Source organism: Callorhinus ursinus, unplaced genomic scaffold (genome assembly GCF_003265705.2).
Source record: "Callorhinus ursinus isolate GAN/ISIS: 27379988/994484 unplaced genomic scaffold, GSC_fseal_2.0 scaffold8, whole genome shotgun sequence".
Taxonomy (NCBI): Eukaryota; Metazoa; Chordata; class Mammalia; order Carnivora; family Otariidae; genus Callorhinus; species Callorhinus ursinus.
The window spans coordinates 34,315,617-34,326,554 of record NW_027397070.1 but is presented as its reverse complement, the minus strand read 5'-3'; the positions used below and the strand labels follow the sequence as shown (position 1 = coordinate 34,326,554).

At 47.7% G+C, this 10,938-nt stretch overlaps 1 protein-coding gene across 1 annotated transcript; it reads right to left on the bottom strand.

Moving 5' to 3' along the window:
- Positions 1-8,126: 8,126 nt before the first annotated feature.
- SIX6 (SIX homeobox 6) lies at positions 8,127-10,254 on the bottom strand. The gene is made up of 2 exons (XM_025870502.2): positions 9,683-10,254; positions 8,127-8,585 (listed from the first exon to the last, which is right to left on the bottom strand). Exons 1-2 carry the CDS (start codon positions 10,252-10,254, stop codon positions 8,417-8,419), a joined length of 741 nt encoding a protein of 246 aa, XP_025726287.1. The 3' UTR covers positions 8,127-8,416.
- Positions 10,255-10,938: the final 684 nt, after the last annotated feature.

The window sequence follows — 10,938 nt, the reverse complement described above, 5'->3', positions numbered from 1 at the left end:
TCCTATTTTCCCTTTGCCACATTTCCCTTCGTGCTGGGTGGCACTGGAGTAACCAGTCATTTTTGCTATCCAGTACCTAAAGGGAACTTGAGTTGGGGATATAGTTTGGGTTTAGTGGTATATATTTTTTATGGTTTGTTGTCATTTCTGTGTATTGTTAGGTCATTGCCAGCTCTTTTGGTGCAGGGATGTCTTGTAGGAATATTCCTATTGCCTGTTGTGCTAATTTATGTTTCACAGCATGAATATGTAAGGTCGTTGATTACAAACTGGTTAATGAGTGTTGTCAATGGAAAGATTATTTAAGATGGGTCACTGCTCAAGGAAACTTGAAATGTCTTGAAATCTGTTCATATATGAAAGAAACTTCACAGAGGCTTTCCCAAATTTGATACCAATCCAGAAAATTACATATGGCATTACCAATGAGCTATGAAACTGAAAGAAGCTTTTCTAAACTATGAATAATAAAAATATTAAAAACCAACCCATACTAAAGGAAAGACTGAATTATTTTTCTATTCAAGATTGTATTGTAAAATTGTTGTCATATATAGAAGCAATCAAAGAACACACAGGAAAAAAAAAGTAGGGAAAAAACTATTCTAGAGGTATATATGACAATAAAATGATGTTATTATTTGGATTTTGTGACATTTGTTGTATTTGCTAGGTTTTAAAATTTTGTAAATTTTGTGATTTCTTATACCCAATTTTGTATTCATAATATTGTATCCTTTATCTTTTCTTTTTTTTTTTAAGATTTTATTTATTTATTTGACAGGGAGAGAGAGCTTGAGAGGGAACACAAGCAGGGGGAGTGGGAGAGGGAGAAGCAGGCTTCCCGCCAACCAGGGAGCCTGATGCGGGGCTTGATCCCAGGACCCTGGGATCGTGACCTGAGCCGAAGGCAGACACTTAACAACTAAGCCACCCAGGCGCCCCAGTATCCTTTATCTTAAAGAGTATCCTTCCCTCCAAATTATCTAAACTTTAAGCCCTATAAATTCTGGATTCTTCCCTGGTCCTGTGGCTGAGCAAGTAATGTGAGCCCCCAGTTTTCTTATCTGGCAGGTAGGAACAAATCTGGTGACTCACCTCACGGGGTTCTTGGGAGGAAGTGAGATGGTGCAGCTGAAAGGACCACATTACTAGTTATGAAGAGCCACACAAATGTAAGTAAACTGGGATCACTCCTTCCTCCTCAAAATAATAGGCTTTGCATTTTCCCTAAGAGGTTATCTTTTCAGTGATCATACTTACATTTGGGGTTATTCTGAATTGTAGGATGGGCTAAGTTGCCTTTGGAGAGCTTCATATAGATGACAAGCAGCCCCAGGCAGAGTTAAAAGCCTAAGAAAGAATGATGTTGTATTAGCCCAAGTTCATCCATTACCATGGCTGGGAAACCAACATATTGGGTCCTCCCTGTTTAGGGGTGGTGAGCAGAGCTGCTTCTAAAAACAGCATTTAACATTCAAATTCAATAATATTCCAAATATGTAGATGACCTGTATTAAAACATAATTTTTAAGGGGAATTATATAGCTTATATCCTTGGCCTATCATTTAACCAGGAAAAATGGGAAAAGGGAAGTTCCATTCACTGAACACCTAACATATGTGAACATCTGGTCTAGGTGCTGTATATACATTATACCAAACACAATATCCCTCATTTTGCAGAAGTAAAAGCTAAGGCTCAAAGTGTTGAGTGACTTGCCCAAATCCACAGTGATTAGGGTATTTTAAGCAAAGTCTGTTTTATCCCACTCTTTCAGGTATTAGTCTATTGCTACATGCTGTTTCCAGTATAGTTTTTCTTTTCCTATTTGCTTGTCTTTTCCATCCTTATTGAATCTGGCTCATACAGTCACACTTGCCTGCAAAAATAATTTTGTAGCTCAGATGTCTAGTGTATATGCATAGGTCTTTAGTTCAAGTGCATACTTCATCATGAATTTATGGAAAGTAAGGAGTATATCTAATGCAATAAAATATGCCTTAAATGGTACTAAATTTGAATGGACAAATCTTTAACAGGAATTTTAAACATCTAAAAATGTTTGAAATGTATCATAAACTAGTTTGCCACCAACCAGACTGGTCATGTATCAAATTAATATGCACAATCTAAACTAAGATATTTTATTTCATGCTAAAATATTCAAGGCTAATCTCTTCAGTCTGAAAACAAATAGTAAGTCAACATTCTCAGGTTGCAGATTGACAGTGCCAGGCTAAAATGACTTTCCAAGAGGCAGCTTTATATATATTTTATCAGAACTCAAAATTACACACAGTTCACTTGCCTCTGTCCATTAAAATTTAAAACTGAGATGAGTTTAGTAGCTGGATTTTCACAGGGCTTTTGTGATTTAAGATTTTAATGAAAACTCTTGTTTTTCACCCTGATTTCTCCTAAGAATGGGGGTAGGATGCCAATCTAAGATCTTAAAATTGGACACCCTGAGTTTGTGATTTCTCTTGTTTATCTTTTAATTTGTAGGTCAAGACTAAAGCAGGGAAGGTAGGGCAGGAGGGAGAGAGAAAGAAGGGAAAGTGTTATTTTGGAAGGGGAAACCTTTATCATTCTGTAACAGACAAAAATATTAGGAATTATATTTTATAGGGTTCAGAGAGTATAATAACGAGAATTTTTGAAACCTAAGGGGATGACTCTTACCTTACTGTTTGAGAAAATGTGCATGTGAGATAATTTTCGTGTTAGGAACCCAAAGCCAGAGGATTCTGAAAAACCATATGCGTAGAGGGAGTATCATCCCTGAGAACCTGACAAGTAGGCAAGAGCCGATAACCTGAAGTATTTATTTATTTATTTATTTATTTAAGAGAAAGAATGAGAGAGAGAGCACATGAGAGGGGGGAGGGTCAGAGGGAGAAGTAGACTCCCTGCCGAGCCTCGATCCCGGGACTCCAGGATCATGACCTGAGCTGAAGGCAGTCGCTTAACCAACTGAGCCACCCAGGCGCCCATAACCTGAAGTATTTAAGTGAACTTTGGGTGCAGCCTGTATTTGTCATCTTTGCTGTTCAAATGAACTCAGAACTAGCAATATTCCACTAATTTGGGACAGGTTTCAAGGAAGATCCATTGTTTCAGTTTAAAGATATTTATTGAGCACCTACTACTAGGCAAGGCCCTGGGAATATTAAGATGAATAAAATTCAGTCCCTGCCCTTAAGGAGCTTACACGCTGGAGGGGAGGGGGGAGGTGGGTGTCAAACATACAGACAAATGCACAACTATATTACAATGATTAAAACACACATTGGATCAGGTACGGTGAGAACACTAAAAAGGAAGTGGAAAAGTCTCTGTGGGGAGCCCACGGAATCAAGAAAGACGCTTTGGAAGTGGGATAGGCTCCCAGATGGACAGGTTAGCCGCGGAGGTAGGCGGCGGAGTTAGCGCAGAGGAAGAGGAAACGGCGCGAGCAGAGGCACCGGCGTGAAACGGCTGGTTCTGCTCCGGGATCGCCCTCACACCCTTTTGTCTCCAGACAACGGGAGAAAACCAGTTCGACCCCTCACGGTAGGGCAGGTCTAAAGAAGTCTGGGAATATAAATCCTAGTAAATAGAGCTGCAAGGCATGATCTAGCCTGAGGAGATTTGTAGGAGCCGAAATGGGAGCCGCCAACTTTTGGAAAGATCGGGGCTCGGGCGGCGGCCGGGTCCTGCCTGAGTTTAACCGTGCGGCCGCGGGCCTTTGGTTCTCAGGGCGCTCTGCTCTGGGTCCCCGCCCCGACGGCTGACCCGCGGATCTGCGGGGCGCACCAAGCCCTCCCGAGGCCTCAGCGCCTGAGAATCCCGCTCCCTGAATCGGGAGCCTCTCTGCCCTCCGGTCCCTGCTTGAGCAACTCGCGTGGCGCCGCCGAGAGCCCGCCGTGACAACTGCCGTTCTCTGGTGCCGGTGCACGAAGGTGCTTACCGCTGCGGGACGAGCGGCCCTCCGCACGCTGGCTCCTCACACGCAAGCCCGACGCGCTCGGCAGCAACCCGCGCAGGCCCAGACCGGCGCTGCGGCCTCGCGGCTCGCGTCGCACCGTCTGGCACGAGGCGCAAGAACCGCCGCGCCGTCCGAGGCTACCGGCGAGCGCGCATCTGTTTAAACCCCCGCCTTGGTTTTTAACCCCGCGTCCCCCTTGGCTTTGAGAGGTTTCTCTGCTCGAGCCGTTTGAGTCAGGCATTCTTAACAATAGGAGTGGCTCGCGGCCTACGCGTCTGAGAGCTTCCAGGGCGCTGGACAGAAAAGGTGGGTGTGTGGAGTTGTCACCTCACGGAGTCGCGACCCAAACCTTGGAGGAGGGACACACCTTCTCGGGTACTCTGGGCCCACGATGGGCTTCTCCTAGGGAACAAAGTTCGTCCCGACTTCCTCTCAGGGCTGCCTCCCTTAGGGGACCCACGCACCCGCCGTTCCTGCCGCCATTTCCCAGCAGGCCTCCAGGGGGCCTCCCGGCCGCGGCCTTCCAGTCGGCCGCTCCCGGCCCGGGGGCCGCCGCGTGGGGAGGGACGCGCCTCGGCGCCCGGGCCAGTGCGCGAACAATGACCCCTTTTCCCCTCGCTGCCGCCTCTTCCCCGACACCGCCCCCCTCACACCCCCAGGCAAACCTATTAGCCATTCAGGCCGACAAAACCCCGCGGCCCCGCGCATTGTCCCGCGGAGCGCCCGGCCACCGTCATTAGCCCTGATTACGCTGAGCCGCCTGACAGCCCTGCGGGCCGCTCGGCAGACCCCCCATTCACCGCCGCCCCAGGGCCCCGCCTCACAATAGGAGCGGAAATCGTCCGCGCTCCCGCGTCCCGGCTGAATAGAGCGAAAAGCTGCTTCTCTTCTCCTCCCGCCCCATTCACGTTCTCTTTGGATACAATATTTTTTTCCTTTTTGTTAAAATTAGGGAGAGAGAACGAGGTCAAGGAAGATTTTGATTGAGCTCTTTGCCTGTCATTTGTTTAATGTAAACAAAGAGCAAGTCCTCCCCCCGCCCCAGCCTCTCATCCCCTCCCTCCCAGATTTTTATAAACAAACTGGAGAGGGAAGAGGGGGGCGGGGCGGGCGCGGCGGGTGGAAGCGGAGTGGGTCATTAAAGTGGAGGAGCGAGGAACTGCGGCATTTGGGGAGCGGGAGCCATCGCGCTTTTGGTGGAACTGGCGGGTGGTTGAAATATTTATAACCAGTAAAGAAGCCTGAGCTGGGGCTGGTGGTGAAATCCGCACACTGGTAAGATCCGTTGAATTGTTAAAAGGCAGCTTCTTTCCACTCTGCTGGAGTAACTGCTTTTTGGGAAATTGTTACAAGGAAATAAATTTCAAGAGAAGACAGAAAGGAAACCCATCATATGGAGATTTCTCCACATTCAGAAACCTTCATCCTTGCTGCAACCTGGAATTAAAAACAAACAAAAAAAACCTTTCTAGACCAGGATAAAACTGATACAGAAAAAAAATCGTAAAAAGAAAACGAAAACTTTTACGATACCTGCCCAAGGGAAGATTTGGACCAATTAACATAAATATCTGTGTGAAGATTTGGACCAATTTCCAACATGTGATTATCAAAGAATTGATTACTCACAAGAGCAATTAGGTGCCACCGGTTTCAGATAAACATTTTAAAAATTCTTTAAAATAATATGTCACCCCTCCCTTAAGATTCTAAAGTGAAATCAGATCAATAAACCTACAGATTGGTGAAACAGAACACCTACTTTATAATGTAATCCTTAGGCAACATGTTACTTTAAGCAAATTAGATGTACTTTAAAGGAAAATGTACTTTAAAGGCTTTCACCAAAGCAGGAAGAAAAGTCCTCTGGAACTGTTCCGTCTTCTCTTTTTTTGCCAAGCCGTAAGGGTTATTTAAAAATTATTTGTAAAGAGAAAGCTTAGTTCTTAGCAGTATAACCCTTTTTTCTTGAGAATGCAGAATGGACATTTTCTTCTGCTTTTAGGCATCATTTGAACTGGTGAGTGGGATGGGATTTTTAGAATCTCAACTGCCATTACATCATTCTGCTAATTAGTTCTTTCCCTTCCTTCTTGGACCTGGAAACATCAGCTTAAGAGATAAAATTTGCTGTCTTCTCCAAATGCTGGTTTGGATAGCTCCTTAGTACCAGGTGGGTCTGGTGAACAAGACTGGAAATTTCTTCATTTTTCCTTGAAGTGCAATACTTCTTAGCATATTCAGGACTAGGGTAAAACAAGGGAAACACCTACAGTGCAAAATTTAAGGAGGCACTCATTCTCAGATACCTTGCACTTGTGTACTTGCTGACCTTGAGAGTGAATGCCTCCTTAATTTTGTACTCTGGGTGCCTCCCTTGCCTCATAGGAGTCCTGGCCCAGCTCCTTGGCATTCAAGGAACTAGATGTGTGTGTGTGGGGGGGTGCTCTAGGAAACAAAATAAGAGTTTTCAGGAAGCTCTACCATCCTAGCCTTTCCGGACCCACGGAAGGGCATCTGCTCGCTTTCCTGAAGAACACCAGCTTGATCACAAAGACATCCCCATTCCTTCCATCTAGAGCTCTTGTGTACGAGAGTTTTGATTGTCAACAGTTCTCTGGATAAGGGCCTCTCTATACAGTGACAACAATTTATAAAACCCAAATAAGGCCAAATCTGTTTAAGTGATTTAGAAATCAAAAATAACTCTTATTCATATCTTGGGCTTCTCTCATATATCTTGCCATTTGACTGCTTTTTGTCTTCCATGACTTCACTTTTTTTTTTTTTGCACATTGGCACTTCTATGAAAATAAGTTAACAGGCTTCTGAACCAAAGGACATCTACTAAGGACAGATAGGTAAATTGAAGAGTCCAGTGTGTGTGTGTGTGTGTGGCAGGAGGAGCTCAAGGAGGGAAGTTCAGCTTAAGTGATTTAAAGATCAATGTCCAGTTTTATAATATATAACCCATTTCACTAGGAAAAAAGCTTAGAGACTCTGGATAACATTTACTTTTTTAGTACAGGACAGTGGGGTTTTTTTGTTTTGGTGTGTCTATGTGCCTGCATGTACCTACACAACTTTGTGAGGACAAATTAAATCCTAAGAATATTTGATAGTTTTAATTGAGGCCATTACAGGACAATGAAGCTCTAGGTGACTTATTTCATATGTTAATACAGAGATCAGACTTTAAAAATGCCAGTCATTTCTCTGCATCTTTCTGCTTCACTTCAGTATGTCACATGATTACATCCTTTCCTTCATCTAAGTATCCCTTTTGTGGAAAAATGTGTTTGATTAAAACCTGCTTCTGCATCAAGAAGATGTTAGTTTAGTTATTAAAACCTATCTTTTGTTTTATTTTAATATGAGTTCAATCCTAAACATAGTATAGACTCACTCTAGCATGATCATGGGTGCCTATTGCTTTTGTATGGTAGGGGTCCTGAAAGGAGATGGAAAACTTTTGTAATTGCAGAGCCTGCATCAGAATAGACTTGGATTTTTATAAAATAGGACTCATGACTCAGTCCCAGAGTTTGGCTTCTTAAATTGTTCCCGAAAGCCATTGACACTTCATAAAAGTGAGTGTCAGGTGGACAAGCCATAGTAACCTGTGCTTGAGGATGTGTGGAGTTGCCTTACAGGGGATGCTTATGTTGCCAGTTTCTCGGTTTAAATATATCCTACACACACGTATATACATACATATGATTTTTTGAGCAGGTGGTTATGGATCTACCATGAACCATTTAAAAAATATACCAGGAGACATCAGAGAAAGCAAAAGATAAGAGAAGACTCTCCTGAGACTATTTGCACAAGGGCTCCTGCTTACCTGGTGAAGAGTATCTTTTTTTTTTTTTTTTTTTTAAAGGAATGAGAGCAGCTCACTTAATTAAGAAAGGTTGCTCACCAGGTTTTTATTGTTGGCTTCTTCACACTGAACCCATCTGCTCCATCCTGCGGCTTTAGAAACAGCAAGTTCCCAAGATATAGAGAAACCTACCAGGGCAGTCTCTTAAATAAGTAAATAAACAGCATATATATGTTTTGTTTTGTTTTGTTTTGTTTTAAAAAACCTTTAAAGCAAAATTTATATAACAGCGTCCTTTCGACGTGAAATACCCACGGGAGATTTAGGGCAGGCGCTCAGCATGCAGTTCGGGTTCCGGAGGCATCTTTGCAGCAAAATTCTTGGAAAAAAGCAAAGCAAGGAGAACGTAGCGCTGGGTTGGGCCTCACCGCGGACCCCTGTGATAGCGGCCCTAGGGCGCCAGTGGAGCCAGGCCGGCCGCGGGGCAGAAATGGGCAACCGGAGCCCGCGGGTCCCTGGCCACCCGGTTTCGCAAGCAGTGGGTTTGCTTGGTCTCTGATCCTATTTCATTTTGTCTTGTTTTTACACTGGATTCTGTTTCTGAGCGTGCTGGATGAGCAGTTCAGATGTCGCACTCGCTGTCGCTGGACGTGATGGAGATGGCCGAAGTGGCTGCCTTGCTGGATAGGCTGGCGGCCGGGCTGGCGGCGGCGCCCAGCACCTCGGGCGTGCCCTCTTCCTCAGCCCTTAGAACCCGTCCGGAGCCCTGCGACATGACCTGCTGCTGGAGTCTACGGGAAGGAAAGGGATACCAGTCACCGAGCGTAACATAGCCGCTCATTGCGACCCCCACCCCCACCCCCCGTCTGCATCCATTAAGCTCAGCGGCCAGCGACCTTCCACAGACCCGGGCAGTTAAAGTGGGAAAAGTGAGGCAACAGAGGCCAGGGCCGGAGTCCGCGGCCGCCTCTCCAAGTAGCCCTGCAGTTGTCTCATCCTTCTTCTGAATCCTTTCTCGGCTCCCCATCAGGGACGCTAGGCTCACAGGGTCATTCGCGATTGTTGGCCGCCTTTGGGAGATTTACAATACTGTCAAGATAAATGAGGTGTGGGTGACAAGGACGTATCAAGCTCCTGGATAGGGAACCCCCTTCCCAGCGTGCATCTTTTCTGGGCGCACGCTCGTGTTAGTGCCCTCAAGGCCGGGTCAGAGCAAAGCTAAAAGCAAAAAGGGCTGCCTGAGGATTACACGGAACGTTTGGGCCTGGGGGATGAGGCGGGGTTTCTTGGCCAAAATGTTTGGCTAATTTAGATCCACACGCTGCGGACCGAAAAGCCTCAGCTGACTAGTTTGCTGTTTTGAGGCAGGGTTGTCCACGCGTGAAAAGAGGAGAGCTCGACTATCATCCAGAAGTCCATTGAAAACTCTTTTCAAAGCATTAGAGAAGAATTTATCTGGGCTTTTAAAATGGCAACGCTAATGCCACATTTTGCTAATAAGCCAGGCTTCACTTAATAATAGGAGCCTGGGCCCAGGCTGACAAGAATTAGCTTTGGGCCTTGGGGTCCCTAATTATTGCTGGGATTTTAATTTTCATTTCTTTCCCCTTCCCAATGCAGCCTTGGTTTGGCGACTGGAACTAGCTGGTGGAGCGACCCCCGGGCACTGAGAACGAGAGAAAGAGTATGGGGAACCTAGAGTCCGGAAGGAAACCGTCCCTCTCCTCCCCGCCCAGGATCCCAGAACACGGTGGGCTCATAACTGAAGACAGACTGAGCTCTCAGGTCCTGTGGATCCAAGTTGCCGGGCCCTGGGTAAGGGCGCCCGGGGTGCCTTCGCCTGCCCTACCCGGGAGAGGGCAAGGCGCGTAGGCCTCTAGGTACTGACCTGTTCTTGGCAGCAGCCGCCCTGTCCCTTTGTCGGCGGTTTTTGAACCAGTTGCCCACCTGCGTAGGGGTCAGTCCGGTTGCCTGGGCGAGCTCACGCTTTTTGCTGGGGTTGGGGTATGGGTCCTGCAGGTACCATTCCCGTAGCAGATGCCGCGTGCGCTCCTTGAAACAGTGTGTCTTCTGTTCGCCGTCCCAAATGGTGCGCGGCAGCGGGAACTTCTTCCTTACACGGTACTTGTCCACCGGCCCCAGGGGCCGTCCACGCAGCTTCTCAGCCTCCTGGTAATGCGCTTCGAGCCACAGCGCCTGCAGCTTGGCGTGCGACTCCTTAGTGAACTTGTGGTTTTCCAGGATATGGTAGAGCTCGCGGTAGTTGCCACCGTGAAAGGCCACGATGGCTCGCGCGCGCAGCACCGATTCATTCTTGTTGAGGGCCTCGCAGGCCGCAGGGGCCACGGGCAGCGACCAGAGGAAGCGACCCAGGCGCTCTACGTCGCCGCTCTCCTCCAGAGTCTCGCATACCCCGGCCACTTGCTGGGGACTGAAATTCAAGATGGGCAGCTGGAACATCGAGGCAGCGCCAACTGCAATGGGGGCGCTGAGCACGGAGCCGGACACACAGCAGATGCCCGCGGGCCTGGCCGGGTGCGCCAGGCTCTCCTCCGTGAAGCGGCTTAGGGCAGCCGGGACGCACAGCCCAGGCAGCTGCGGCGGCGCAACGGCTGGGAACGAGAGAGCGGGAGGGATTGGAGGAGGTGCGGGCCCCGCCGCCCAGGTTCGGCTCGGCTTCGTTAGGGCACGCAGGCCGGCGAACTGGCGCCGCTACTGGAATGGGCGGATTGGCGGCGCGGGCGCCATGGAGACCCCCTGTCAGTCACCGGCCCGCTCTGCCAATCAAGACTGCGACCAGTGCGCCCGGGTCCTTTCAGCACCTCCCAGCTCTCGACAGCGCCCGCCGTTCACCCGTGGACTTTTCCTCAGTATTTTGCAGAATGTGGAGGAGGAAAAGACTGGAGAGTGGCTAGGAGAAAAAGGCAAGGACAGCAGCGTTTCAACACCCTCCTCCAGCCTTGTTCCTCCACCCCCAGCCCCCCAATCTCCCCCCACTCCCCGCCAAAAGAGGCAGTAGTGCTACAGGAATCCACTTTGGAGTGATGCGCTGCCTGGGTCAAGAGGTCTCCGGAGGACAATGAGGACTGGGCCAAATCGAAATCCTCGGAGAGTTCGCCAGATTTAATTGTAACGAAACAGAAA

Bases quoted from the DNA above. Each gene is read 5' to 3' on its own strand.
- SIX6 (XM_025870502.2), bottom strand. From the start codon at position 10,254: ATGTTCCAGCTGCCCATCTTGAATTTCAGTCCCCAGCAAGTGGCCGGG. The intron at 8,586-9,682 runs GTCAGTACCTAG...TCCTTCCCGTAG, and splicing joins GCGGCTGCTGCCAAGAACAG to ACTCCAGCAGCAGGTCATGT.